We start from the raw sequence: 27,729 nt of genomic DNA, 5'->3' as shown, positions 1-27,729 counted from the left end.
ATCCGGCTTTAATAGGCCACTCAGAACCACAGCCACTCACTCCTCTGTTTTATGAGAGGTTTTAACACACAGATGGGCCGGTCGTAAAGGGGCTCCAAGTCACAGCACGGCGGGACCGCACGGACGTCCCCTGAACCCCAGCGCCCCGTGGGCTGCGCTGGGAGTGCCTGCAGGGTGGGCACACGCTGAGGAGGAGCGAGGCCTCTCCTTCGGCCAGGACTGGCGGGCAGGGGCAAATGGGTGCTCCCGGGCTAAGACAGGCTGGGGGTTGGAGGAGGACCCTTCATCTCATCCCACACGGGTGGGTGGGGCCTTGCGACCCGGGTTTACAGCCAGAGCCCCGTTCGGCTGACCAGCCAGCCGCCGCCACGCCCCAGCCGCCCACCTTCCCCTTCTGGCTCCTGGCGCCGCGATGGCCTCCCGTCTGCGCCCACGCTCACCCCATTGGTGCCCGGCCGCCGTGGGCGCGCGTCAGGTGAGCGGCCGCCGGGGCGGCAGACCCGGCTCACCTCCCTCCCGGCGGGACGGGTGCCAGGGCCGCGCTCTTCCCGGAAGGCTTCCAAGCTCCCCCGCGCGGCATCCCGTCGAGCCTGTTCCTGGGGTGCGGGGGCAGGCCTCTGGGGGGGGAGCGTCTGCCCCGTGCCGTCCTGGCGCCAGCTCTTCCCGGGGGCCCCTGGCGGCGTTGCCGGAGGGCGGCAGCTGCACCAGGGCAGGGGACAGGGACAGCAGAGACCCGAGTCATCTGGGCTGCGTCCGCCTTCCTCCCCCACCACGGCGCCCCACGCGGGGCAGCCCCGCAGTCCTGGGCCCATGTAGGTCGGTGCCCGCGGACCCTCCGTGTCTGGGGCTCCGCCATAACGTCTGGAGGGCACAGAGCCCCTCCCTGTGCTCTCCGAGGGGCTCAGGGGCCCTGGTGGCTCTTGGGCACGGCCCACGCTGGCTTGCCAACCCCCAGTTTTCAATGTCCTTAGAAAGCAGGGGCGCTCTAGGGAGGAGGCGGGGAGGTAGAAGAGGCCTTCCTTGAGCACCCCGTGCGTTTGCACCCCAGTGGTGAGAGGTGAGCCTTGCAGGCTCCTGGGGCCCCAAGTCTGTGCCCTGGGGCCCTGCTGCCGGCCCCTGGCTGGGAAGGAAGTCCGCTTTAGCACACCCTGTTCCGCTCCTTGGCCTGGGACAGGGGACAGCGTGGCACCCAGCACCCTCTTCTCCTTCACCTCGTGTCTTGAGCAAAGCGTGCCTCGTCCCGTTCCCCCTTGGCCTGTGGGAGCCAGTGTGCCCGTCAGCCCTCGCGTCCCCGGCAAAGCTTCCCAGCCCCCTGAGGGGTCTGAGTGGCTCAGGGGAGACGAGGCTGTGACGGCTGACCCGCCCACTTCCGTGTGGCGACACGGGTGGGAGGTTAGTTAGCGTGCAGGGGTCTGCCCAGCTGCGTCGGGTGCCTGGTCGTCCTCAAACATGGCCGTAGACTCCCTGTCACCTTAAGGAGAGGATGTCAGGCCGTGCCTCAGTTTCCCCGGGTGGCTTCTGTCACAGTGCCGCAAGGACCCCACAGTGTCAGATACAGCGTGAAAGGCGAGAGCAGAGAACAGAGCAAAGTGTGGTGAGCGAGCGGACCCAGGGAGGCCCCCCGGGCTGCCCCTGGACAAGGACAGGTGACCTGGAACCAGGTGTGCTGCTCCGAGGCCAGAGGGTGTGCGTCCGCGGCCGGTCCCATCCCCAGAGGCTGAGCCTCCCTCCTCCGGTCTGGGGGCCGGCGCCCGCGTGGCGAAGTGTGGCACGGGCAAGCGGACGGGCTGGCAAACTTCTGTTGGAGGTCGAGACGCACCCCACGGGACCGGGACCAGTGGGACCCGCCTGCCTCCTTGACCCCGCTGCAGGTCCGGTGGGGAGGGACCCACAGGTAGCCAGCCGGGTGCCCTGTTTCTCCTTGATGCCCACGTGGCCGCGTCCCGGCCTGAGCTCCCCGAGAGCCAGGAACGGAGGAGATCCTATGAAAATGATGATATGTGACAATCAGTCACAGCAATTAGTGTTTTGGTTAACAGGCCTTTTTTGTTTTCTCTCACCCAGACAGAATGTCACAAATAAATCCTCTCCTGCATTTGCATATTAATTGGATCGGAGACGTCAAGCATCTTTCATTAAAGAAAATGATCTGCATATTTGGAGACATAAAATAGTTATTTTGATGGGGTTTTTTTCCTAAGATCAGGGGGTGGGGGAGGTAGGTGATGGGAGCAAGTAGAAATCGAGGTGGAGTGGAGGCAAAGCCAGCCAGGCCCCCCGCATCTGGAGTTAACCCCGTGCGGTCTGGAGTTGATGGGCCAAGTCCGGGCAGAAGCTCATCAACGCGTAAATAAGTCCAGCAGTGCAGGCCCCTCCCCCCGCCACCGGGCACTGAGCAGCTGCCCGAGGCCCAGGAGCCCAGCTTGGCCCCTGTGCAAAAGGGATCCCCACCGGAGTAGCTGCGGGTGGGAAGGCAGGCGGCAGGCCAGATCACTGTCCTGCTGGGTGCGTGTCCCCCGGGCAGCGGGCAGCGGGCAGTGGGCAGTGGGAGCCCGGCTCGCCTCACCCAGCTCTCTGTCCTCCCTCGCTCACCTCGGCCCCGGGACCAGCCCGCCCCTCCGGCCTCCTGCCCTTCGCTTCCCCTCGGCCTGGCCAGCCGTGCCCACGGACGGACGGCACACTCTCTGACCTTGGGCCTCCCGGTGCCCTTCCCACTCCTTGCCAGCCGTCCTCCCCCTCCCCAGACGGAACGTTTTCTGGAGGCAGCAGAAGCAAAGCCTGGAGTCATTATCACACACACTCGAAATAACCCAGAAAGCTGCTGGGCCCATATTAGGGCATGAGTCCCGGTGCAAAGCCAGGCGAATGTACGGTTTTTGATAGGCGAGTCATCCCTCCCGGGTTCCCCCTGCTGCCTTGCGTCCCAGGTCCTGGTGGGCTCTGTCAGCCGGTTCGGTTCGCTGGGCGGGCACCAGGAACCGCCTCCTCCAGGCGCGTCTGAGAGCCCCCAGCCGCCTGCGGGAGCCTAGGCAGGAGGCTGGTCAGCGACATCCCACTCAGCTTCCCCGTCTCTATGCCGTCGGCTGCACCAACGTCACGATCCCTCTTGCTGTATCCTGGTTAGAGAGCTGCTTAGGTGATGGTGATGGTGGTGGTGATGACGGTCGCATGGACCGCCCCTGCGTTTTGCACAGAGAAAACATGTAGGCACTTTGCTGAGAGCTGTGCACTCGCCGTCTCCCCGAATCCTGACCACAGGCCTCGGAGACAGGCCCTATCACTGCACGCGTTTGGTCGATAAGGAAATGCAACCTCCGAGAGGCCAGATAAGATGCCCAGGAGTGCCCGTCAGGGTCAGAGCTTGCAGCCGGAGCCCAGGTCCTCACGCCCGGCTGCAGGGCCTCCAGGCAGGGCAGTGGGGGACCAGTGGGGGTCTGGCTCCCGCTGCGGGGGCCGCTGGCGGTAGTTCTCGTGCAGGGAGTCAGAGGGCTGGTGTGGAGACTCTGTCTCCCTGTGCCTCTGCACCCTCCCTCCCCAAGAAGCCCTGCCCGTGTTCACAAGATCTGCCTCCCCCTGAGGGGTGAAGAGCTGTCCTCACAGGGTGGGGGGCCTCGGACCCTGCAGGCACCCCTTCCGACCCTGCCAGGATCCTCTGTGCTCTTCGTGTGTGGTTTCGCTTCGCATGTTGAAGTGCCCGGTCCCTCCCTGCCCTGACGGCTCTGGCCTCCGGGTGCCAGACTCCTGGACTCCTGGGGGCGGGGCCGAACTCCAGGGCAGGACCTGGCTCCCCTGCAGGCTTCGCCCTTCCGGTGGGCCGGCCCCTCCTCGGGCCCTGAGCACCTGCAGAAGCCTGTGGGTCCGGTGCTGCCCGCCCCTCAGTGCGGCCTCCCAAGGACCCCTTCTTCCCAGCACCCAGATTCTCGGTGTTTGGTGTCTGCAGCCTCGGCCCACCGCCTTGAACCTTGGGACCTTTCTCTTCTCCGCCGTCTTCCACGGGCGCACTGCTCCCGGCTCAAAGGGGAAGGCCGTGAGGCGTGGTCGGAAGGCTTTGCTTTCCGTGGGAGCCAGTTCAAGCTCGGGCCTGGCTGTGTTTACGAGTGTGCGCCTCCCTTTTCTGAGCCCCGCTTGCTCCCTAGAAAAAGGGGGCGGTGGTCCCTCCCCTGGGCAGGGGTCCCTCCCCTGGGCAGGGATCTGAGGGCTAGCTTGGCTCTCCGACGCTGAGTGCCCAGTCGCAGGCCTGGGATGGTGGAGGCCCAGAAAATGCCAGCTGGGAGGCAGTGCTGGGGTCGGCTCTGCTCCCTGGGGGTGGGGGTGGGGGTCAGGACTCTGTCGGGGGGTGTCTCTCAGGCTGCCGGCTGTGGTGCTGCCTACGGTGCCTGGTGGCTCTGCCCCAGCTTGTCCAGTTCCCACCGGCTGCTCCTCAGTGACTCCAGCTGCGTGTGCCCCTGGCGGGGCAGGCGGGGGCCCCGGTGACCTGCAGGTTCGGGGTTCTGGGAGAAAGGGCCTCAGGTGCCCTCCTTGGGGAGCAGGTGGACCGGCTGGGTGTTTTATGGAGTCTGGGGGCGTCCTGCGGCAGCTGTATCTGTTAAATGCCAAGGAGCCAAGTGGGTTTAATATGATTGTAGCTGCTGCTTTGATAAATCAAAATAATTAAAAATAATAAATTTGATTCCTCAACCAACAGGCTGTGTGTGGGCACAGGGCCCGGGCTGCCGAGCCAGGGCTGGGGGGCCGGGGGGGGGGTGGCGCGGGAGAGGCCCCTGAGGCACAGGAAGGCCTGTCTGTGTGGGGTCATGACCGGAAAGGCAGTGGACAGGCACTCGGCCCGGGGAAGAGGGTCTTTCCCTCGGCAGGGCTGCCGGCCCGCCTGGGCCACGCTCGGTTTCCTCATCTGCCCAGTGGGGTGGCAGTCCCCCCTGGGCAGGTCTGGGTTGGGCACCAGGGCTGTGCTGAGCCCCAGGCCGGGGCTGACGTGAACCCTGGTCGACCTCTCGGGCCTGCCCTACCGCCCCGCTCCGGCACGGCTGCCACGGAGGCGACCAGGCCCGTTCACGGCCACCGGGCCGCCTGGCAGGCCCCAAGTCCGACTGGGGGCTCTTCCTCCAGCTGCCGGCTGTTGTCCTAACACAGGATTGTCCTGTTTATGAGGACGTCCCCTGCTGCAGGACGCGTCTATCGAGAGCCCTCCCCTGGCTCCGGGGGGGTGGGGGCAGGAAGCACACGAGTCCTCGCTCACGGCCGGGTGGGAGTTGGAGAGCGCCGCCAGGCCCCGCCCCTCTCCCCGCGCCCCCTTCACACCCCGGGCAGCCGTATTTGGTGTCGGACCCAGAAGCGCCTGAGTCGCTGGAAATCTGAACTGAGTGGAGGGAGCCGGGGCTGGTGGGGAGGGAGGGACAGGGTGTCTGTCTCTTTAAATGCACTTTGTGTCAGTGTGATAAGGAATTTGATGGCTTTATCAGAAATACCAAAGCTTTATTTAGCAGGGTGAGGCTCACACCACTCAGCTCCACACAATCTGCTGATAAATTGCAAAAAAGAAAAAAAACCAACAACTCACCAACACCCAGCGCAGCCAGGGCGGAAAGGTGAGGCAGACGCAAAGGCAGAGACGCCGCGTCGGAGGTTTCGGGACCGTGGCCTTGCAGGGGGCAGGGGTGGAGGGCGGGGCCGTGGGAACCGCTGAGGTTTCCTCCAAAAACACGGACACGCGGGCGATTCTTCCTTTCTCCAGGAGGCCTCCGTAGGATTTTCTGGTATTAAGTAAAAAATACTGCAATTGTTTTTATTCTCCCCGAGAAAGGGCTGGTTCAAGAGACGTGACATCCTCCTCAGTGACTTTTCTCTCCTCCCGCGCCTGTCCCTCCCCCGGCCCCCCAAGTCTCCAGGCAAACCCTTCCGCCGCCCGGGCTGCGTGCGGGCAGGGCTGGCCGTGGGCTGGGGGGGGGGTGTCGGAAGAATGCAGGAGAGACTCTTAGGGCGTGGGGTGCCGCCCGTCACATCAACTCTGAGGAAGGGTATCCCCAGTCCTCACACGTGGCCAAGGGGACCTGGGAAGGGGAGGGCTTGGGCCGGCGTAGGACGGGACCCCACGCCCACGGCGAGGTCTCTGCCCGGGCCACAGGGGGAACCGGGGGAGCCGTGGCGTGGCCCTGCCTGCCTGTGGCACTCCAGGACTTGCCAGCTCCCTGCCAGTAAGGTGTCTCTTGGGGGACCCCCGCCCCCCACACCATCCTGGCCACTCTGGATTTCTTGTGCCTCCTGGAGAGTCAGCAAAAGGGCGGAGTGCTGTTTCCATCCCTGTTTCCTCCTCCTGGGGCCTCTTCTCTGCCCCGGATGTGCCTTCCCGCCCCCTGCCCCCGCTGTCTCGGAGGCGCCCCGGCCCCTCGTCCAGTCTTCTGGTCAGCGCCCTGGCTCCCACTCGGCAGCACCTGATGCCCTCTCGACCGTCCCCCCTCCCCCCTCGGCCTTCTGCTCCCCGTGAGTCTTTCCACGTGAGCTAGCCAGATCCAGGCCGCGGCCCCCAGCCATGCCTCTCTGAGCGGTGAAGGGCTGGCCTCTTCCAACCGGCTCGTGTACCTGACTCCCTCTGGGGACCGAGGTGGGGGGGGGCAGTGCTCCGGGTCCTTACACGCCGTGCAGCAGGGGAGGGAGCTGGGTGTCGGGGGTCATGGAGAAAGAGGCACCTCTGCTCCTCCAGCGTCCTGGGGGGGCTGCCCGCCGTCTGGCTACGCAGGGCACTCCTCCTGGCCACGTTGTCCAGCTCCCGGGCCCCTCAGCCCTTTCGAGTGGCCACAGTCTGGCAGAGCCAAGGGCTTGGGGTCCTCACCGTGGGCTCTGCCTGTCCCGGCCAAGTTCAGGGCTGCTTCTGCTGTCCTCCACCCGTGTTTTGCCCTCTGCCTTGAAGGGCGGATTGAGCAGGGGAGGTCTCTGCCCACAGGGGTGTCCCCAGACATGCCCACGAGCTGACCCCTCCAAGAGGAGGGGGGCTGGGCGGGGCTGAAGGATGCTTCAGGGGCAGTGACGGGGAGCGCGGAGTCAGACTGGCTGAAGGCGAGGAGAAGCTCAGTCTGAGAACAACTCTGCACTGGGCGCCCTCTCCCTGGGATGAGGGAGGGGCCGAGCCTGTGCACTCCCTCGGGGGGCCTTGAACCAGAGGGAGCCCCGGCCGAGGTGCAGCCAGCAGGCCCAGGGCTGGCCGCAGGTCCGTCTCAGGAATCCCGCCGCCGTAGACAGTGGGGCAGCAGGGTTAGTGCCGCTGCGTGGAGAGGGCAAGCGCTGGGCGGAGAAACAGGGGAGCTGGGAGGCCAGGGAGGGCCGCGCTGGCCAGAGAAGGGCGGGGGTGGGGGGGGGCGGGGGCAGGGAGGAACCCGCAGAAAGGCTGCAGCCGGGAGACGGACAGGAGGCGTAAGTGGAAGTGACAAGGTCAGGCCAGACCTTTGTCCCACAGCCTGATTAGAGAGTCTGGCCTGGATTTCTGAAACTTTGGGATGTTGTCGGACAAACTGGGGCTTAATTCTGTCAGAGCGCTGGGGAGATTAGAACTGACATCCTGGGAGCATGTTCCTGGCTGGGCAGGAGTCCAGACCCTGCTGGGAAAACCTGCGAGAGCGGGGAGGCGCGGCCGCGGTGGCGGTGGCGGTGGCGGGGCGGGGGAGGGGGGGGGTGGCCCCGGCGGCCACTTCGGCCTGCAGGTTGCAGCCGGGAGCCTCTGGAAGGCCAGGCCGCATCGCTGTGAGGCTCGGGCCCGGCGGAAGGACTGGGGGCACAGCCGAGCCCCTCCAAATGTCCGTCCTGCCTCTGTCCCCTTCCCCGGCTGTGTGGCCTGGGGGAGGGACCTTAAGTGTGTTGGACCTCAGTTCTGGCATCTGCAAACGGGACAAGCCTGCCTTCTGGACCGGCAGCACCCCTCCCCCCTGAAGGCAGAGGCATACCAACCCCGGGGAAGCTGAGAGGACCAGGTCGGGCTCTTCTTCATGCTCAGCCGCAGCAGGGCTGAAGTTGTCCTTCGCCGGGCGCCCAGCACTGGGAGCCGGCCGGCCCCAGGGAGAGCCGCCCCGAAGGAGCACCCCAGCTCGGAGGCACGGGAAGGCTCCTGCCCCTGCACCCAGTGGGTCCTTTCCAGCAGCCTTCCAGCAGCCGTGAGGAGCTCATGGTAACCCCGAGGGACGGCCACATCCCAGGGGTCCCCTGCTCCCACTACGCGAACCCAGACAAGCAACCTGGGCCTGCCCTCCGGGAGCTTCTGGTCCAGACAGCTCCCCTCGCACCGAGGGGTGGGGTGGGAGGACTGGAGTGAGGGCCAGCCCCGTAGCCCCCCACCCACACACCTGCCGTTTGTACAAGAACTGAGTGCCCCCTCCCCACTTCCCTCCTGACTCTAATGACTCCTAAATATTGGTAAATATTTTGGCTAACGCAGGCTCTCGTGGCAGAGAGCAAAGCCGTGTGCAGTGCGGGGTGCCCAGCAAATTATTTATTAAAGATCTGAGCCGCGGTGCAATTACGTGGCAAGAACCCCAAAAATGAAATAAATAAGTAACAAAATAAATAAATAACAGCCACACTGGCCTCTGGAAGGCTTGGGGAGCCGCGGAGATGATTGCTGTCTTGATGAAATCCCCCCAGATGTAATGAGCTGATTTTCTGCTGTTAATATTGCATCTGCTGATGAAGGATTCGTTAGGATAATGGAACGAAGCTAAAATATAAATGACTCCCTGTCAAGAAGCAGCTTTTGTTTGTCGATCTCCTGACAGTTCCGGGGCCAAGGCAAGGGTTTCTGTGTGCACAGCATTCGGGAGCAGGCGGGGGTGGGGGGCACGCTGAGGGTTGGGGGGCTGCCCCCAAGGCCTGGCTCTGGTTATCCTTGGCTCTCCCTGCAAGGTAGAGCTCCCCAGACTTGGGGTGTCCTAGGGTCCCGGGGGTGGAGAGGCACTGGCTCAGGCCCTCCTCCTCCAGCCAGAGGGCGGGCGGCTGGTCACCCAAGCTGCTGGGCAGCTGCAGAGGTTCCCTGGGAGCCTGGCAGAGACCGGGGTGGGCTGGGCGGTGCGTGTGTTGGGACCCACGCGTGAGAGGAGACTCGGTGTGTGCGTGTGCAGGGGACCGGCAGCACTGGGGATGCGGAGTCGTGGGCCCTTGAGGGGCGTGCCCTGGGGGCGAGGCCCATCACGGGAGCAGGCCTGGCCTTCCTCTGCTGTCCCTTCCTGCAAAGGTCTGGCATGGCCTCAGGCATACCCGTCGGGCGGTCGTGGTCCACGCTGTCCTGGGGACCAGAGGGCAAGCAGACCCACCTGCGACGGTGGATTCGCCTTCCCGCTGCCTCGACTGGCTTTTCTAACACGCAGGCTGGGCTGCCACGGGGGGGCGGGTATCCTCCTCCTCCTCCTCCTCTCCCACTGCTGCTGCTCCTGCTTCCTCGCCTTCCTTGTTGCGCTAAAATACACACAACGAAATGTCCCGTCGTGACCCTTGGAAAGCAAGCGGTTCGCTGGCGTCGAGTACAGTTGCAACGCTGCTGCTGTGCCACCACCGCTGACACCCCGTTGCCAACCTTCCCTGTCGCCCCAGACGGAAACTGGAGGCCCAGTGGCAGCGCCCCCCCGCCGTACCCACTCCCCCCCAGCCCCTGACAACCACTCACCCGCCTTCTGCCCCTGCGGGCTGGCTCACTCTGGACACTCCCTAGACACGGAACCACACGGCACGTGGTCTGCCGCGCCTGGCTTCTCTGCCTGCGCGTACATACGCGTCTTCAAGGTTCGTCGTCTCTGGCGTAGCCTACGGGAGAGTTTCCTCCTTTCCGCGGCTGAGTAAGAGCCCCTCGTGCGGTTGGGCCACGTGTCGTTTACCCGGCCATCCGTGGGTGGACGGACGGACGGACGGACGGCTGGTGCGTGTCCACCTTTCGGCGAGTGTGCGTAGAGCGGCTGTGAACGGCGACGCACGCGTGTTGGCTGGAGTCCGTCTTCTCCGCGCTCTGGGGTGTGTTCCCAGGAGCAGAATCGCTGGGTCTCTCCCTGGCTCCTTGAGCGCAGGGCTCTGGGAGCGCAGGACCGGTCACATGTGTCGAGCGCTTCCTGTGCGCCGGACCGCAGGGCTGGGCCCTGCGCCTCGGGTCTCTGTAACAGCGCGGGCACGGAAGCTCCGCCAGGGCGCTCTCTTTTGGCCACCGTCTGTTCTCCGGGCCTAGGACAGTATGTGGCATAACGTGGGTGCTCCAGGAATAGGTACCGAATGAACTACCTTTGAGGTGGGGACTCTGGTATCCCCACTTTTCGGCGGACAGAAGTCAAGCAGCCTGCGTCCCCCAGGTCCCGTGGCACTGAGGGGCAGGGGTGGGCGTCCGGCCCGGGGCTCCCCGACTCTGCCCTTCCTTCCATACGCTGTATGTTCTGTCTTGCTCCTGCCCCGCCCGGCGTCCTGTGCCCAGCCAGTCCCTGAGGGTCCCGGCAGAGCAGGGGTGGGGAGTGACCCTGGCTGGACCTCCCCGGCAGAGGGCTGGGCAGGGCCTGGAGCAGTGTTGTCCGTCTGTGCCTCTGTCCGCAGAACGCGCCTGTCCATCCGGGGCAGGCACGGCCTCACCTGAGCGGAGCTGGCGAAGGCAGACCGGACACCGCTGGGCACCCCTCTCGGCACCCTGGGGAAACCTTGCTGACTCCCTTGGCCAGAAACCGCCACTAACCTTGATTTTCAAGGCCCTTAGACAGAGGGGGAACAAACCCACCCACGGACCTGCACCCCTCTTCCCGGGGAGAGGACGGGTCCTGCCAGGCGGATTGGAGTCCCCCCCCCCGGGACATGCAGGTGTTTCTTCCCCTTGTGGGGTCTCAGGAGGGGTGAGGAGGCTGGCTCCTCCCCTGGAGGGAGCCCTGAGAGAGGGGGGTCCGTCTCGGTGTCTGAGATGGGAGAAGAAAGTGGGCGAGCTGGTGTGGGGACCCAAGGCTGCCAAGTCTGAGATGGGGAGGGGGGTGGGGAGGGGAGGAGCACGAGGCCCCAGGCTGGCATGGAACCAGCAAAGGCCGCCCCCGCTCTGCAGGACAGGGGTCCGCTGGGCACCTCCCAGCTCACTTAACTTCTTCATTAAAATGCTCCCGGAGCCCCGGCTGGACACAACAAGGCGGGGAAGTCCCTTTCCCGTCCCCACACAGCCAGAGCGTCCCTCTGGTCCGCGGGCAGAGTTTTCAGGACTTGGGCCAAATTCTAGCCAGGACTGTGTCTGGAAACTCCCAGAGCCCATCCAGAGGCCTGCTCGACTCCGGGGGCGGGCGGCCACCCCCGCCTGCTGCCCGCCCGCCTGCCTGCCCGCCTGCCTGCCTGGGGGTGGGGGCCCGATGCCTTTCCCTGGGCTGGGGCAGGCGACCCAGCCTGGTGCCGCCCCATCCATCTCCGGCGGCACCTGCTGGACTGTGCTTTGGGGCCCTCGGCTCCTCACTGTCCCACTGACCACTGTGTACGGGTTTCAGGCTCCCTTTGACCTTCCGGTTACGCCGCGGCCGCCCCACTGACACGCGTGCCCTGGCGTCAGCGCCGGGGTGGCCGCCTGGCCGCTGCCCATGGCCTTTCCCTCCGGCCCTTCTCCCCGGTCCCACCTCTAGTCTCTCCTCCTTCTTCCCCCCTGGTCTCTCTCCCTCCCTCTCTCGCTCTCCCTCTCTCTTTTTTTCACTCTTTTAACATGGTTTTCCTAAAAAGTTTTTTAATCAATCAAATTGGAGGCAGAAAATAGGTTTTGTCACGCCTGGTCCCGGGGTGGTGTGGCCCTCACTCAGACTCCTGACAGCTCCTCAATGCGGGAAGGAGGCCAAACAGAATACTTCCCGGGGAAAGTGCCCGTTTCCATGACACTGCCCCTTGTTGTCTGCGCTGCCCCCTCCTCAAGCTGCCGGCTGACATGGCCCAGCCCCTGTGAAAGGGCCCGGCCGGGGAGGGGGTGTGTGAGCATGGGGGGAGGGGGGAGGGGGCAGGGGACAGCGCCGGGGGGTAGAAGGGCGGCCGACAGCTGCCCCTGAGCCTCCGTGGCCTGAGGAGCAGGTAGGGGCGCGGCGGGGACCAGGAGCCCGGCCTGGTGCCGCATCCTCAGCTGGGCCTCATAAACATGGACCCCGGGAGCCGGGGGTGAGACTGTCGGAAGCCAGGCCCTGGCGAGCTGGCGGCCCCAGCCAGGGGGGCCCGCAGGTGGGTGAGGCCTCTTCAGGTCCCGGGATGCGGGTCCCGGCAGCTTCTTCACCCTCCCCTCAGGCCCCTCTCCCTTCTCTCCCCCCCAGCCCCGGGGCCCAGGCAGCCCCCTGTGCACCCTCTCTGCCTGCCTTCCTGCCCTCCCTCCGCTCCAGCACCTCCCAGCTCCCGGGCCCGCGGCCCCCACGCCCAGCACGCTCCCTGGGTCTTCCGTGTCTACCCCACTTTCCCTCTTTCTCCTTCCCATCCCCGTCTTTCGCCCTCTCCTCGCTCTTCTTGCTCTCTCTTTTATAATTAATGATTAGTTTTAATTGGTTTGCTTAGGCAGACTAATAGCAAATTAACAGCAGCCAGTCCAGGGCTTCCAGGCCCGGGTGAGAGAGAGAGAGACCACCGTGCTTCGGCCTGGCCAGGGGAAGGCATGGGGCCAGGCTGGGCGGTGGAGTCTGCCTTGGCCCAGCGTGGGCTGCCTGGGCGGGCTCTCGGTGGGAGGGCCCGGCCACACCTGGACATGCGCAGCAGCCAATGGGAGGAAGGCAGCAGGGTCTCCACCGGGCTCCTGTTTGTCAGCGCTCTCTGCGTTCTTCTTCTGCCCCTTCCTGGGTTCTTGTCCACGTGCGCGGGACCCTGGAGACCAGGGTCAGGTCCCAGGAGGGCGGGGGCCGGCCTTGCCCCGAGGCAGGGCTGGATGTCCATCCCACCCTGCTCTGCTCTGCTCCTGCCCTGAGCAGAGCGGGGTCCCAGCCTGACGCCTGGGGGTGGACGGACATTCCCGCTTTTCCTCCTGTTCCGGAGGGAGCGGCCCCAGGCCGCTGTCAGCCCAGCTGCCTGCCCGCCCGCGGTCAGCCACCACAGCCTGGGAGCGCCAGGGCCTGGGCCTGGCTCTGATTGGCCGGGGACCTCTACAGAGAACTGCCCCTCTTGGTCCTCAGGGTTCCGGTCAGAGTACGTAGGACACAGCAGGTCGTGTGGACGCGCAGCTGGCGCAGAGCGGGCACAGGGGTTGTGATTTCTGGGCATGTTCCTTCTCTGTCGTAGCCAGTGAGGGTGGGCTTAACTTCAGCCCTCCTACGCGTAGGGGCGTCTGCTCCCCTCTGCGTGTCCCTGCTCTGTGCCTACCCCCCCCCCCCGGGCCTCACAGAACCCTTCCTTGGGCCACCGCAGCAGCTGTCCCGTCCTCCGCTGGGCCCTGGCTGCGCCCACCCCCTCACCCACACAGGCCAGAACCAGACGCCAGGGGCAGCGAGAGACGCAGAGACACACAGGAGAAGATGCCCGGACAAGAACACAGAAATGAAGTTGAACGTCCCAGGTCCCCACGGGGGGTTCCGGAACCCACCCAGTGTCCCAAACGCCACCCACCTACCACCTCTCTACTCCTGTCAGCCAGGCCACCTGCCCCGGGGGCGGGCGAGGGACAGAGCCCCGGCTCACCCCCAGCCCCCCCCCCCCCCGTCCCCACACGGCGGGCACGTCCCCGCCCGTCCCCCCTCCGCCTCCACCCCGACCAACTCCTGGAAAGTTTCCTCCCCGATTGTTCTGTGCGATCAGATCTGCAAGTTGCTCTCTAAGCTTCTTGTCACATTTTGACTTAATGAAGTGCAACTGCTGAGGGATTTGGGTTCAGCACTCCGGTCTCCCGCGCTCCCTTGTTGTCGGAAAACAGGGTTGGCTGGGGACGGCAGCACCGCGCGGTAAATCGTTATCATTCCGGTCAGTCTGTTTAACACAAAATTAAACAAAGAACTAATTAGTGCCTCATGAATTAATAAATGCACAGTTGCCGGGGAGGATGGGAGGGGAGAAAAAAGGTGGTGGAAGGGAGATACCGGAGTTGTGGAGTTGGGGGGCTTTGGGGGTTCGGGGGAGGCTGGCCGGGGCGCCCTGGAGAGATCTCAGGTGGGCCCGTGCGGGAATGGACGGGGCCCGGCCGGGTCCCTGGGCCGGCGGGGACGTGAGCTGGGACGTGAGCTGGGACAGCCCAGCCCGCCCAGCGCCCCTCGCCGCGCCCCGGGGTCTCCACCCCTTGCCCCGTGGCCCGGCCCTGCTGGGCCTCCACTTCCTCCGGCTCTGCTCCCCCACTTCTTCCCTCTCCCACCCCTCCGACCTCCGCCCCCACTTCTGCCTTGGCGTGGCTCCCCCCTCCTCTCTGCTGCTGCCCCCCATCTCAGTCCGCCCAGCTCCCCGCCGACCCCTGGCTTCTCACCGCCTGGACCGGGTGGGCGGGCGTCAGAGGCCCACGGGGCAGCCCTCCCCAGCTACTCGATGCCCACCAGAGCCCTGGGTCCAGCAAGGCGGGCTCTGCCCTGGTGGGCGCCCCTGCCGAGGCGGCTGGGCAAAGGCTGGCAGAGGACCCAGCCCCCCGAGGAGGGCGTGTCAGGCACAATTAACACCGTCTGTCTAAATACACCCTGAGAAGGGCGGGTGGGCAGCGGGAGTGGGTGGCATTCTGGGAGCCCCGTACAAGGTCACCTCACCTCTCGCAATCCCCCAATCTGATTTGGGGATTACACAGCCTAAGGAAACGGGTGTTACTCCTCTTGCATCCCTGATAAGCCACAGACGAGGCGTGGGGAAGAAAACACACAATAAAGCGAAAACCCTTTCCCACTGTGGGTCCGGTGCTGGGGCCAGGGGTGGGGCTGGGGCTGGGAGAGGCGGGGCCCGGCTCAGGCCGGGGCAGGGGGCCGAGGTCAGCGGGCGGAGGGCTCCTTGGGTTTTTCATCCAAGGGAGTCTGTCCTCTTGACCTTGGCTTCCCCAAACTCGCTCTGAGGAGGAGGGCCTGAGCCGGGCGGGCCGGGCAGCGAGGTGACCCAAGACCCGCTCGGTAGCACCATTCGCCCTCTCCTCTCGTGGCCCCACCCAGCGTTGAGTGACCCATGGGTAGGACCCCGGCGTGGAAGGCCCCCTCGGCAGCCTGTTCCTGGGAGTTGAGGCCGTGGCCCCGGTCTGCCCCGGACCCTCTGTCACCCACTGGCTACCGTGAACAGTTTGGCACCCGTCGTCTTATTCCCAGGGGCTGGGGAAGGGACTGCAGGAGTGGGTGCTGCCGGATCCTGTCATTGTCCCCAGGCCCCGACGATGCTTGGCTTGCAGTTCCTGGGGGGACCCCCCCACCCCCACACACTCCCACCTCGTGCCTCTGATCTCTGGTTAGGGGTGCCCTGAGGATGGTATTTCCACAGCGATCAGCCCTTACTGCTCGCTGAGTTTTGTCAAACTTTGGTCGGCATAGACAAAATCAGTGCCCTTCCAGTGTGTCCAAATGTTTGACCCTCTTGGCCGGCCCTGGAGCACCAGCCCCTCGGCCCTGGGGGGGGGGGGGATGGCAGGGAGCCCTCGGGCGCCCGGCAGAGTGGGGGGCGTCCTGGTCGGAAAAGCTAACGGGGCTCCTCTCTCTCCCCCCTCAGGATGAAGTGACGCCCTACTGCGAGAGAGGAACCTCTAGGACCTGCTGCAAGGTAAGGCCTGAGCCCCTCCCTGACCCAGCGTCCCCTCCCCCGCCGGCGACCCCTGGCCTCCTTACTGCAGGCGTCCCCTGGGCTGGGGCTGGGGCTGGGGCTGGTCCTGCCGAGCCCCCAGGAAGGGCTGGGAAGGCGGAGGAGACCGAGAACGGGGGCCACCTTGCCCATTTGAACCCGGTGGGAAAGGGGCCTCCTCGGGAGGAATGTCTCAGGTTGGCTCTTAAGCCGGAAACGGCCTGGGGACACCTGGATTGCAGTCTTTGGGCTCAGAGAACGTGTTCGAGGTGGCGCGGGGCAGAGGGGCACCTGTGGTGCCAGGGCTGCCTGCCGGCCCGGCGGCAGGACGCTCAGCCCTCAGCAGCCCCGTGTGCCTGCTCTGGGGGCTGCCTGCCGCCGGCTGCCCCTGGAAGGCCCGCTGCTGTGGCTCGGGCACGGGGAACCTGGGTGACTCGGGAGGAGGCTGCCGGCCCCTCCCTCCACGTGAGGCTGGCAGGGAGGAGGCCTCAGGCCTGGAGCCCGGAGCCGGCTGCTGTGCCGTCCTGCCCTTCCCCAGGCCTCCGGCTCCCCAGGCGTGGCCTTCACAGGCGCCGTCAGACCCCCGAGTGGCTCCAGGAACCCGGGGGCCACCGGGCCTAGGCCCCAGGCAGCGCCGTGTCAGAGGTGACCGGTGGAACGCCAGTGTTATGTAAATAGCGGGGCCTGCCCGGCAGGCGAGCCGACTGGCTGCGGCCATCCATCATCGCCGCTCTGCGGGGCGGGGGACAGACAGGGCACCGTGCGCCTGGCTCCAAACCTGTTTGTTTTCCCTTTGTCTCCCGCGTTTTGGGGCCGGCTGCGACCGGCTCCGGGTTTTGTCCCGACGGCCCCCTCCCGCCGGAGGACGGGGCGGAGGGAGGAGATTCGGGAGGCTCCCACCGCGGCATCTCTTTGGGACTTCAAAGGCTGCCCCGGCATTGTCTGTGCCGGCGGGCAGTGGCCCTGAAAAACGTGATCAGAGGCGGCCGGTGTAGGGCAGGCCCGGCCCGCGCCCTGCGCTCTCGCTGGGGCCCGTGGATTCCTCCCTTTGCCACCAGCACCACCCTGGTTACAGCTCCGCGCCCCGGGCCTCTCCCCTCGCCTTCCTCTCCGCTGGTGTCCCTGCCGGCCGGCCCAGCCCGCTGCCCCACTCCGGGCCTCCTTCTCTCCCTTAGCCACAGCCTCACACCCCTCTCAGCGTGGGGCGTGGAGACTGTCGGGAGCCCGAAAGGCTCCACCCCTTCCCCTCGTCCGCACAGTGAAGGGCTTCTTAGGATGGTGGGATCGGGACAGACGGGTGCTGGACGTCTGTGTCTCCTGCCAGCCCTGTGCTTCTTCCCTCCTTTTTCTCCATCCTCTGCCCATCGCTTCCCTCCGCTTCTTGGCAAGGTCCAGACGGGATACTTCTGTTCCCCAGACACCGGGACGGAGCCTGGCCCCCCTGGTCCTGAAAGTCAGCCCTAGACGCTCCCGTTCCCTGCAGCAAGGCTTGGCTGAGTGCAGCCCACGGGCCAGAGGTGGCCCACTGCCTGTGCTGTAAATAAAGTTTTATTGGAAGACAGCCACGCCCACCCGTTTTCACGTTGGCTCCGGCTGCTCTCGCCCTGCAGTGGCGGAGTGTGGGTAGCTGCAGCAGAGGGTGTTTGCCTGCAAAGCCTGAAATATTTACCATCTGGGCCTTGACAGAAAAAATGTGCTGGCTCCTGCTCTGGAGGTTCTGGCTCCTGCCTTCTGCTCTGGCTCTCTCTCTTTTTTAAGTGGTAATATACAAAACATGAAATTTAACATTGTAACTGTTTTGAAGAGGACAGTTCCCTGGCATTAGGAACTTGACAAGGTTGTGCAGCCCTCCAGTTCCACCCTGTGTTAATTGCTCTGAGGGGCCCGGGCAGCAGCCCCGGAGCCCTGTCCTGGGCTGCTTGCATCCTTATCGGTGGGGGGCGCTCTCTCTCCCTCCTCCCTGGGGGGCCTCAGCTTCTGCTCAGTCCCATCTCCCTAGAAGGCCCTGCAACAGCCTCTGCTCCCTTGGGCCTCTTGCTCCCGGCATCCCTGTTAGTCTTTAGCAAATTCTTAGGCCCACCATTTCCTCTTCTGTAAGGTGAGCAGAACGCCCGCTTTGCAGGATTTTGGGGACAAGTGAGCAAGTTAATGTAGTCGCAGGTGTCCAGCCTGGGGCCTAACTGGTCCCCCCCCCACCCCCGTTTCCTTCCTTCTCTCCAGCCTCCCCTCCTCCTCCCCCTGGGCGGGTTCCACGGAGTCCCCCACCCCTGTCCCGAGACCTCTGAGTCTGACTTCTCAAAAAAGGTGAGGCTCGCACCTCCTCCTAGGTAGTGGGCTAGGAGCTGTTGGAGATCTCAGGTCAGTCCTGGGTCCTCCGTGTCTGCTGCTGTGGCCTGGGACGCTGCGTCACCAGTTTCTCCATCTGTGAAAGGGGTCCTGACCACGACGCCCTCCCACCCATGTCACAGGCTTGTTGCAGGTCGGGGCTAGGGTGCCCAGGGTGCTGAGGGAAAGCTGTGCAGGTCATGCTGGGGTGCTGCCGCCCACAGGGAGGCTGGAGGCTGCGGGGTGGGCACTTGCCCTGCGCAGGGGCAGGGACCACAGCCACTCGGACACATTACTGTGCTGGGAGCTGATGTGGGAGCTGGGCTCCAGGCCCCGGAGGAAGGGCTGGCGGAGAGGGAGGGAGGGAGGCCGAGGGGCGGGCGAGGAAATGAAGCTGTGCAGTAGTCAGAGGTCTGCAACCAGGGAGCTGTGTCCTGGCACCGGCCACTGGCCGCCCGCCCCTGCTGCTGCCGCCGCCGCCGCTGCCGTCTCCCTCCCTGTCCTCTTGGCAGGGGCCCCTGGCCTCTTGTACACCTCTCCCTCCCGCCCCCCGCCCCCCAGCTTTCTCTCCGCATCCCACCAGTTTCTCTCCCTCCTCTCCTTCCCACCACCCACACTGCTACACCCCAACTCCATGTGCGCTCTCTCTCTCTCTCTCTCTCTCTCTCTCTCTCCTTTTCATCTACTCCGAAGGCTTTACTTTACTTCCTTGTCACCCTAATTGATTGCATTAACCTTTCAGCGTATTGGATTTCCTCGGCATCGTGCAGAGAGCCCTGCGCAATATGCTTATAATCTGAGCCATAATGGACAGTTTGCAGTCAACAAGCCCCTGCTCCCATCTCTGCCACCGGCCTGTTGACATCTCTGTTGCCCAGGCCATGGTGGCCACCTCCCCCTGCCCGCAGGGGCGGGGACCAGGGCTGGAAGGAGGCGGACACGGACGCGGCTGGACCCACCCTGGGTTTCCCGCCTCTCCCCTCTCTCGGCTTCCCACCTCCTTCCCCCGCCCCCAGCTTCTCCAGACTCCCCCGCCCAGGTCCTCGCCCGGCCTCTGGTCTCCGGGAGTCCTCTGCGCTCAGCACTCTGCTCCTGGGACTCTGCCTAATGAGTGGCTGATGGGCCAGCTTGGATTTGGGGAATGAGAGTCCCTGGGGTTCCACCAAATGGCTCTCAGAGCAAACCGTCGCTCCCTCGCGTGCCTGGGGGGGCTTTGGGGGGAACGGCGATCAGGAGGTGGAGGGTGGCCGAGAAGAGGCATCTGCGCTCCCTGGGCTCGCCCGGCCCCTGAGCCAACAGGAGGCCTGCAGGGACCTTCTGGAAGCTGGAAGAGAGAGACACTGTGGGGGCTGCCCTTGGGCGCGGGGCTGCCGCCACCTCTCCCGGGGGGCAAGGCGGCGGGCACGCGGACGCCCTGCTGGGGCGCTGCGCCCCACGCTGGTCCCGGGACTGTGCCTGGGGTGTGCGGTGGGATGTCTCAGGGTCTCTGTTTCCCATCTGCCTTGGGAGCAGCGTGCTCACACCCACCTGCCTTCGTTGAAGGGAAGGGAGGCGTGGCATTAGCCACAGAGCCATCGGCTGGAGAGAATTCTTTGCGGGGCAGGGTGCTTGGCCTGACGGGAGACGGGCGGGGGGTGGGGGGGGAGGCAGGAGAGAGCGAGAGCTCCCTCCGGCCGCTTCCCTGATGGGCACCCGCCCGTCTAGCAGAAGGCGCAGGAGCCAGCCCAGGCCGGCTGCCTGGTCCCGGGAGCTCAGGGGGTCCTGGCCTGTGGGTCCTGGCTGGGCTGCCGGCCCTGAGACGCGCAGCCCCGCCTGCCAAGGCTTCACTCACTGCAGGACAGAGGCTGCGTTGAATACATCAGTGTCAGGCCAGAGGAGCAGGACGGAAGGTCCCCCAGCCCCGGCACTTCCTCTCTCCCACGCTGGTCTCGACAACCACCCCCCCCCCCCGCCCCCGCCGCCCCTGCCCATCATCTTCTCCTTCTGACCACCCCCCTCCCCGCCCCGCCATCAGTCCATCACTGCGAAGGGCAAGCTTTGGCGAGGGGAGGCCCGACCAGGTCCTTCCTGTCCTCTCCCAGGGATTTTGGGGGTGGGCAGAGAGCGCAGCGGGGAGAAGACAGGCAGCGAATTAGAGTTTGGTGATTGTCAGTGTCAGGAGAAGCTAAATAACCCTGTAACTAGTATGAAGGTGAATTCACGGTCTGCTGCACACGGAAAATACGAGCAGTCCGCGAGACGGGGAGGGCACTCGGCGGCCCGCCTGCCACGCTGGGCAGCCTCCTCTCCAGGGACCCGGCCGGGAGGCGGGAGGAGGGCCACGTGCCCCCCCATCCCTGCCAGGGAGCGGCTGCCCGGGAGCCCCGACGAGCTCGGGGGCAGCTCAGAGGCTTGACAACCTACTGGCCGGGCACCAGGGACCCAGGGAGGCATTTGTAAGCACCCGGCAGTGCCCGGCCGTGGACACCGGCCCAGGCCCTCGGCCAAACCGTCTGTCCCCGTGCACCTTGCTCCCGGTCCCTCCCGGAGCAGTCGGTCCGCGCCAGGCTCTGCGCCGAGCCCTCACGCAGCTCTGGGCCACACGTGCTACCATCGTTGCCCCTTTTGTCCCCGCTTTTAAAATAACCACTTGGTTGAGATATCATTTACATGCAAGCGCACCATTCACCAGGTTGTGCCACCATCACCACTATCCGATTTTAAAGTAGTCTCTTCGCCTGGAGAGAAACCCCGGGCTCATTAGCAGTCACTCCCGGGTCCCCTAGACCCCGGCCCTGGGCAGCCACTGCTCACCGTTCCCTCCGACACTGAGAATGTGGAGGCTCAGAGAGGGTCAGTGACTTGATTAAGGTTGCACAGCCAGTGAGCGATGGAGCTGGGATTTGAGCCAAGGTAGTGAGTGGGTCTGCAGGGCCACAGCTCTGTGACGGACTGCCCGATGTCCTGGCTGCTCCCTCCCACCCAAGGCACATGCCATGACACATGTTTCTGACAGCATGGGCTCGGGCATGTACGAGCACCACCCAGACACGCAGGCCGGGTGGCAACGTGCCCCTCTCTCCCTGGGTACACTTGCGACTCCGTACAGAAAACTCTCACAGCCCTCGGAAGGACGGCCAGGCTCCCCTCCTCTTGACCCTCCTCTTCTGCAGCCGAGCTTCTGCAAGGGAAGGTGGCCACGGGGACCTGTAGCAACAAGGCAGCTGAAGGAGCCGCCGGGACCTGGGTGGTTTCGGAATTTTAAAATGAGAAATCCCCGTATCTCCTGATAGCCGGTGATCGTAACTGAAAATGCCAGCACAACATTCCAGAGCCGGTCCCTGCCCGGGCTGGGGCCACCTGGGCTGCGCTGTGCCCACAGGGGCGACACGCTAGCTCAGGTCCCTGCGTCGCAGTCCCTCTGTCTTCCCTTCGTCGTCCACACTAACCCTAACCCTTCCCTCTGACCTGCTGCTCCTCGCCCTTTTCTCCCCCCCACCCCCGCCTCTTTCTTCCTCATACTCTCGTGTTCCCACCCCAAAACTTAAAAAAAAAAAAAGAAAGAAAGAAAGAAAGGAAGAAAAGAAAGAGGCTGTTGACCCTACTCTTGCACTTGCAAAAATTTGGGAATTAACGTGAAACTCACTGCCTCTGATAAGAGAGGAACAAGGGCGAGAGACAAAGGGAGAGGCAGACTCTACAGAGTGAGTGTCTGTTGGATTTGGTGTGGGGTGTTTTTCCTCCTTCTCCTCTCTCCCTCCAAAGCGGAGGATCCGGCCGGGCCAGTTTGGATATTTATTAAGAAAAAGCCAAAGATAATTAACTTTTTTGTTTTTGTTTTGTTTGCGGGTGCCTCCCCTGCTGGCGCTGCTGACTGCCTGGCAAATTAAACCTGCTCCCTGGGTGCTGGGCTGCCGCGACTCCACTGCCGGCTGGCCCGAAACCGCGGGGCCCGTCGGCTGCCCACCCAGCCACCCACCCGCCTCGGGTCTCAGACCCGGGGTCACTTTATGCCACCACTGATGCCACCGCCCCAGGCTCTTCTGACTTGTAGAGCAGCCTTTAGAGCAGGGTAAGTGGTCTGGGTAGGGGCGGGGTCAGACAGGAGGGGCCCTCCCATGGGGCAGGGGCACGCTTTTTGGCCAGTTCAGGGCTGCCGGCTTCCCAGAGAGAGTGAGGTGGAAGGGCAGGGAGAGGCCAGGTTGGGACCGTGTTGACCTTGAGCTCTTCTCCCAGGAGCTGGGTGCTCTGCCAGGACCCATGCCCTCGGGAATGCTCTGGAGGAGACTCCGGGGGGATGGAACCACCTCACCATTATCTGTCCACCCTTGACCCCAGCCTCGTTCCCTCCCACCTCTGACCCAGCCCAGGCCACCTGGGGGCCGGCAGGATGGTTAGAGGGCTGGCGCTTGGGTAAGAAGCTCTGTTCTAGCTGCCTCTGGTCTGCTGCCCTAGAATCCTGCAGAACCCTGGGGCCAAGCTGTGACCTGAGTGTGAGCCCTGTGCCAGGGCCAAGAAGGTAGCAGTTAGAGACCTCTTGGTCGGGGACACAGGTGAGGGCTTCTCAGGAGTCAGAACAGCAGGGAAGGCAGGCAGGTTCTCTCCAGGGGCCAGCCCAGCCCCGCACGGAAGGCGTTTGGTGTGGTTTGCCCCTCTGCTAAATCAACATGCCTCAGCCCCTCCCCTGGACCGGCCCGATCCTCTGTCCCACTGGCTCTGTCCCCAGTGGGGCAAGTAGGCAGCCACATGAGGTCCCTCCAGGTGGGGAACTTGCTTGGGAGCTGGGCACAGAGAGGAGGACATTTTTCAAGGATTTTGCCGGCCCTCTTTTTTTTTTTCCTATGAAATATAAGGATGTGCAATTTTTTTGGTTTCAATTTAGCATTGGAGAATTTTATAATTTAGTAATTAAAATCTCTGATAGGCTTTAGAAATTGCGGCTAATTGAATTTAATGGGAAGATGATTTTCAATTTTATTTGATTACCGGGACCCCTGGCATCGGTATTTATGGGAAAAAAATGGGAAATGTGCTGTGTGGGCTAAGATGGCATAATTGAATTAGGGATAATCGGATTTCTCCGTCATGAATTTCACTATAATTTTCCTATAATTTTCCATTAGATATCTAGTTTACAAATATTCACAAAGAAATGAAGCTCTTTCGGAATGGAGATTGCTGGCTAACAGGATTACGGGGCCGAGCGCGCGGCGATGCCAGCCCCTGCACCGCCGTCATGCAGCCCCCGGATCTGCCTTGAGCTGGGCTCCGGCCCGGCCCCAGCCCCTCACTCCGCCACCCGCTTTGCCACGCCTCTCCGCCCTCTGTTTCCTCCGCGCCTGCGTCCCCCACTGCCTGGACCCCCACCCACCCACCCTTCTGCGGCCCACCACCTCCCGAGCCGTGCTGTCTGGGCGCTGCCCTCGGTCCCCACCACGCTTCCCTCCATAGCCCGCCCACTCGCTCTTTGCTCTCCCTGACACCCTCCCTCCCTCCGCCAGCCCGGGGAGTGTGCTCACACGCAAACACACGGACTCCCTCGCAGGTGCGAACACGCTTGTTCACATGCGCACACAGTGCTTTGGCCAAGGCTTCTGTGCCCTGGCCCAGTCGCCTCGGAGGGAACCAGTTTATTGGGATCCCGGGGTGGGGTGCAGGAACAAAAGGAGCTTTGTTCAAGTTTATGTGAAAGTTACAAATTCAAAATGAGAGCAGATAAAGCATGAGATACCTGGTGTGTAAACAGGCTGGCGAGTGAGAAGGCCCGAGGCTCGGGAGGGAGAGAAAATGAGTGGGCAAACTGGGGGTGCAGGAGCCTGGGAGCCAGCAACTGGAGCTTGCCTGGGGGAAGTTGCCGGTTCCCCCCCACCCAGACTGGTGTGGGGGGCCTGGGGCGGGTTGCCATGCGGGTCTCCACTGTTTCTCTTGGCGGCAAGGCCTGTAAGGACCTGGTGGCTCTGGGCCCGGGGGCCCGGGTACCAGGAGGAATTGTGGCATTGGGCTTTCTGTCCCCCAAGTCCCAGGCACAGAGGTTTCTACTGTGGCTTGGCCTCAGGGTCTAAGGAGGTGTCACCACATCAGGATCCTCAAGTCAGAAATGGGTCATAGATGCCAGAGTTCTGGGCCTCTCCCCTTTGTACGAGCACACACCCAAAGAGAGACAGAGAGAAATCGCAGACCCCCTCCATGATGTGGTCTCTGACTCACACCCAGGCCCCCAAGGCCTCAGCCTTTTTCTCAGATCTTCTCAAATCAAAACACACCAAGAGGGCCTCACCCTCTGTGCTCCTGGGGCCTGTCCTCCAGCGGGGAGGCCCCTCGCCCTTGGGCAGGAGCTCCTAAGCCTGTAGTGGTGGACGGTGGCCATCATCTCGGCAGAACAGAGCTGAGGCTCGGAGGGCCCCACCTCCCTCCACCGCGGCTAGCTGCGCTTGGCAGCTCCCTCGGGCCGGCTCTGCCTTCCTTCCAGCTCGCTTAGCTCTGTCCCTTCAGCCATTGCTCGCCAGTCTTCATCCACCAGAGGCCTCAAACTTATCACGCAGCCGATCTCATTGGCCTTGCCTCAGTAACCGGAAGGCATGTCCTTCCATGCCCTGACCACCAGCAGCGGCAGCCCAGAAGGACCTGTGGGTCACATGTGCAGGGAGCTCCCCGTCCATGCGGACGCCTTCAGACGTACCGGGAAACCGCCCTTCTGCCCCTGTGTCGTCAGGCTTCCTTCTGCATTCCCGGTGCCCAGACGGGGAAACAGACCCTCGGGATGCGGGTTTGGAATTGACTGCTGTTACAACCCGAAGCCGCAGACCCTGCTTCGGGGAGTCACGGGTGGTAGGACGCGTGTACCCCAGAGCAGCCCTGGACGCGGAGATGCCCCCTCTGAGATCCCGCGTGGGAAACAGGAGCTCATGACCCCTCCTCTGCCTGGCTGCCCCGTGCCAGCAGTTGTACCAGCCTCTGCGTAGCACGTGGCCTGGTTTATTTAGGGAGCCTTGCTCCCTTATTCAGAGTTTTAGGACCAGGGGACACTCAGGAAGCTTCCGGGCCTCCACCTACTGGTCCCACATAGGGGCGGGGCAGGCCTAGAGGGCAGAGGGCTGTGTGCCCACCAGGAACGCCAAGAAGGCACCGGGGAAGGCAGTGAAGTAGGTGAGGGATGCTAACCTCCTTTGGAACTAAAGCACAATCCAAGAAGAAAGAAAGGGAAAGTGGGAGAAAGAGTAGATTGTTAACTCCCTGGCTTCTTTGCCCCAAGGCCTCCTTGGGCCCCTCTCTTTGCAAAATAGAAACATTGCAAAAATACGCCAGTGTCATTTTGCTGAATGTGGCCCAGAGACCAGAGAAAGACATCCTCTCATGGGAGGCAGTGCGGCGTCCCCCGAAACAGGAGGGGAAAGGAAGGCAGCAGGGTGGACGCAGAAGGGGAAGCGGGAGAGCTAGTGACAGCAAGATCCGGGTACTTCACTCGCACAACTGCCCACATTCCTGCCTGCCCGCCTGCCTCCTTCTTGGAGACCCCGCCAGGCTAAATGAGGAACTTGGGTCACTAAAATTTAAGGAATCTCAATGTATCTGGGCCGCAGCAGGGACGTTTAGGAACCATAGAAGGGAGGCCCACCAAAGGGCCTTCTCCAAGAGGCAAGGAGAAGGGGCAGAGGGTAGATTGAGGCGCAGGTGGGCAGGACACTGGCTCCTGGTTGAGGGGTGCCTGTGCCCTGTCTGCCAGGGCCTTTCACGGGGCACAGCGGCAGAGGCGAGAGGGTGGGGAGGAAGCCCAAGTGGTCGCGTTCCGAGAAGAGATAAAAGTTTCTGTCCTGGCAGGGTGAGAGGAGAAGGAGGTGCTGCCCACCTCCCCCCATTCCTAGCTGCGGGGCTGGATACTGAGCTTCGGGCCAGGAGGAGATGGCCCGGGAGCAGGGCCGTGCAGCGTCCCGGGGTTGACCCGGGTAGGGAGGCAGCCAGGAAACCTACCTAAGCGGCAGAAACCCGGGGTTCCCCGCGCTCCTGGAGCCTGCGAGCTGTGCGAGGCCGACGCGCGTGTTTCCCAACACACCCAGCCCCGCCGCCCCGGAGTCTTTTCGTCTTTGAACTAAAAAAGCAACTCCACCAACAACATGCGGTCGAGTACGAGGGGGAAACAAAACCCCTGGTACCCTGGCACCGGGAGTCGTCAGAGTGCGCGAAGGGGAGCGCGAGAGCGCGCGGCTCGGCGGCGCGACCCCACTGCGCTCCCACCTGCGCACGCCCGCGCGGAAAAGTTTGCGCGGCCGCGCACGCGGCGAGCTTGGGGCCCACCGGCGGCTGGGAGCGAGTCCGCGCGCCGCCGCCGCCGCCGTGGAGTCGCGCTCGCCAGGCCGGAGCGCAGAGGGGGGCGTGCGAGCGCGCGCCCGCCCACCGGCCCGCGTCCGGCCGGAGTTGGTGCGCGGGCACGAACCTCGGCCACCGAGCGCCCGCCCCGCTCCCGCCGAGTCCCGCCTCCCTCCCCGCGAAGTCTGAGGTTTAGGGAACCACTGAGCCGATAAGGCCGTGAGGCCGGCCGCCCGAGCCGGTGCGCGCGCGAGGGAGCCGGCGCGTGTGAGGCAGGGAGCGAGCGCTGGGCGCGGGCGCGCGCGAGGCCGCGGGCGCGGCGCGGGCGAGCGCGAGCCCATTCACTCCGGCCTCCGGCTGGCGGGTGCGCGCGCGGGCGGGCCGAGCTCTGCTCTTTCACCTGCCGGGGCGGCGCGGGCCGGGCCCAGAGGAGGCGGCGCCCTGTCCGCCCTGCCAATCACCTCGGCGCCTGGCAGCGCCCCCGGCCGCTCCCGCCCACCCGCTCCCTCCTGCCAAACTGTTACCCTGAGTGTTACCGTCAGGAGCAATGACATCAGGGCTTTAAAACAACTTGTTATTCGGGGAGTAATCAGTTGCAATTAGGCATTAATTAAGTATTATGAAAGTTGATTATTTAAGTGAATTCGGCTTTCGACTCTCCGACTATGGTGAGTACCCGAGTGGGGCGGGGGAGGGCCGGGGGCGCGCCGCGGGGCTCCGACCCCCGCGCGGGGCGGGGGGCGCGGGCGGGGCGGGGGCGGCGGGAGCCCTGCCGGACGGGCGGGCGGGGGCGCCCCTCGGCCTCGCGGCCCGGCCGGGCCCCCAGACCCGGGCCACGTCTATAAATAGTTTCTCTTTTAGTTTAATAAACTCGAGAGCAGAGCGGAGCTGCTCTGCGTGTGCAATGCCGGAGCGTGAGAGCGAGAGGGGAGGGAAGGAAAGTTTCGCTCCCTCCCCAGGCCCCCTTCGCATTTCTCCCCCAGTCCCGGGGACTTGTCGGCCCCTCGATGGGGGGCGCGGCGAGCGGAGGGGGCGGAGGGGGTGTGGAACGGGGAACACTGCGAGAGACTAAACAGATTTTTTTTTTCTTCCCTCTTCTTTTTTCGGCGATCTTGGAAGAGTTTGGGACCAAGGCGAGGAGAATGGATCTTGGTACAGGTACCGGCCGGTGGGAACCGGGGGGGAGGCTCTTTCACTTTTCTTTCGGTTCTTTTACGGAAGTTATTATTTTTAGCCCAATGAGGTAGCAGCTGGGCGGGGGGCGGGGGCTGGCCAGAAGAGGGTCCAGTGCCGCCGCGCTTCTCGCCCTGGTTTCTGGATTGCGAGGCTTCGGATGATATTATTGTTATTATTTGTTACTTGCTTGGTGACTATGACTAATTTGATGCTCGTCATTATGAAAGAACGGAGGGCAGACGGAGCTGGGGGGCACCCAGAGAGAGGATTTAGGGGTTTTTTGTGGGGGTTTTT

General features: G+C 64.1%; 2 protein-coding genes across 7 annotated transcripts in view; one reads left to right on the top strand and one right to left on the bottom strand.

Annotated features, from left to right (window-relative positions):
- Positions 1–27,729, top strand: part of CASZ1 (castor zinc finger 1) — a 148,018-nt gene that overhangs the window by 64,877 nt on the left and 55,412 nt on the right. For 3 of the 5 annotated variants that reach the window (XM_045858531.1, XM_045858534.1, XM_045858530.1), the window contains exons 1-2: positions 26,792–26,927; positions 27,379–27,417. In XM_045858531.1, the coding sequence (XP_045714487.1) occupies positions 26,879–26,927; positions 27,379–27,417 (88 nt within the window). In that variant the 5' untranslated portion in view covers positions 26,792–26,878. Of the gene's footprint in view, positions 1–15,582; positions 15,634–21,868; positions 22,028–26,791; positions 26,928–27,378; positions 27,418–27,729 lie in introns of those variants that run through there. The other 2 variants (XM_045858532.1, XM_045858533.1) reach the window with 2 other exon arrangements.
- LOC123831586 lies at positions 5,504–11,305 on the bottom strand. 2 transcript variants are annotated; one of them, XM_045858536.1, is made up of 3 exons: positions 9,641–11,305; positions 9,291–9,432; positions 5,504–5,750 (listed from the first exon to the last, which is right to left on the bottom strand). In XM_045858536.1, the coding sequence occupies exon 1, from the start codon at positions 11,234–11,236 to the stop codon at positions 10,289–10,291; it is 948 nt and encodes a 315-aa protein (XP_045714492.1). In that variant the 5' UTR covers positions 11,237–11,305; the 3' UTR covers positions 5,504–5,750; positions 9,291–9,432; positions 9,641–10,288. The 2 variants fall into 2 exon arrangements, with proteins under 2 accessions (XP_045714492.1, XP_045714491.1); XM_045858535.1 differs by lacking the exon at positions 5,504–5,750 and having other exon boundaries at positions 8,481–9,432.

Source organism: Phyllostomus hastatus, unplaced genomic scaffold (assembly GCF_019186645.2).
Source record: "Phyllostomus hastatus isolate PE091 unplaced genomic scaffold, TTU_PhHast_1.1 phas_scaffold_182, whole genome shotgun sequence".
In the NCBI taxonomy this organism is placed as follows: domain Eukaryota; kingdom Metazoa; phylum Chordata; class Mammalia; order Chiroptera; family Phyllostomidae; genus Phyllostomus; species Phyllostomus hastatus.
The sequence above is the reverse complement of the archived record's forward strand: the minus strand, read 5'-3'. Positions and strand labels throughout refer to the sequence as shown.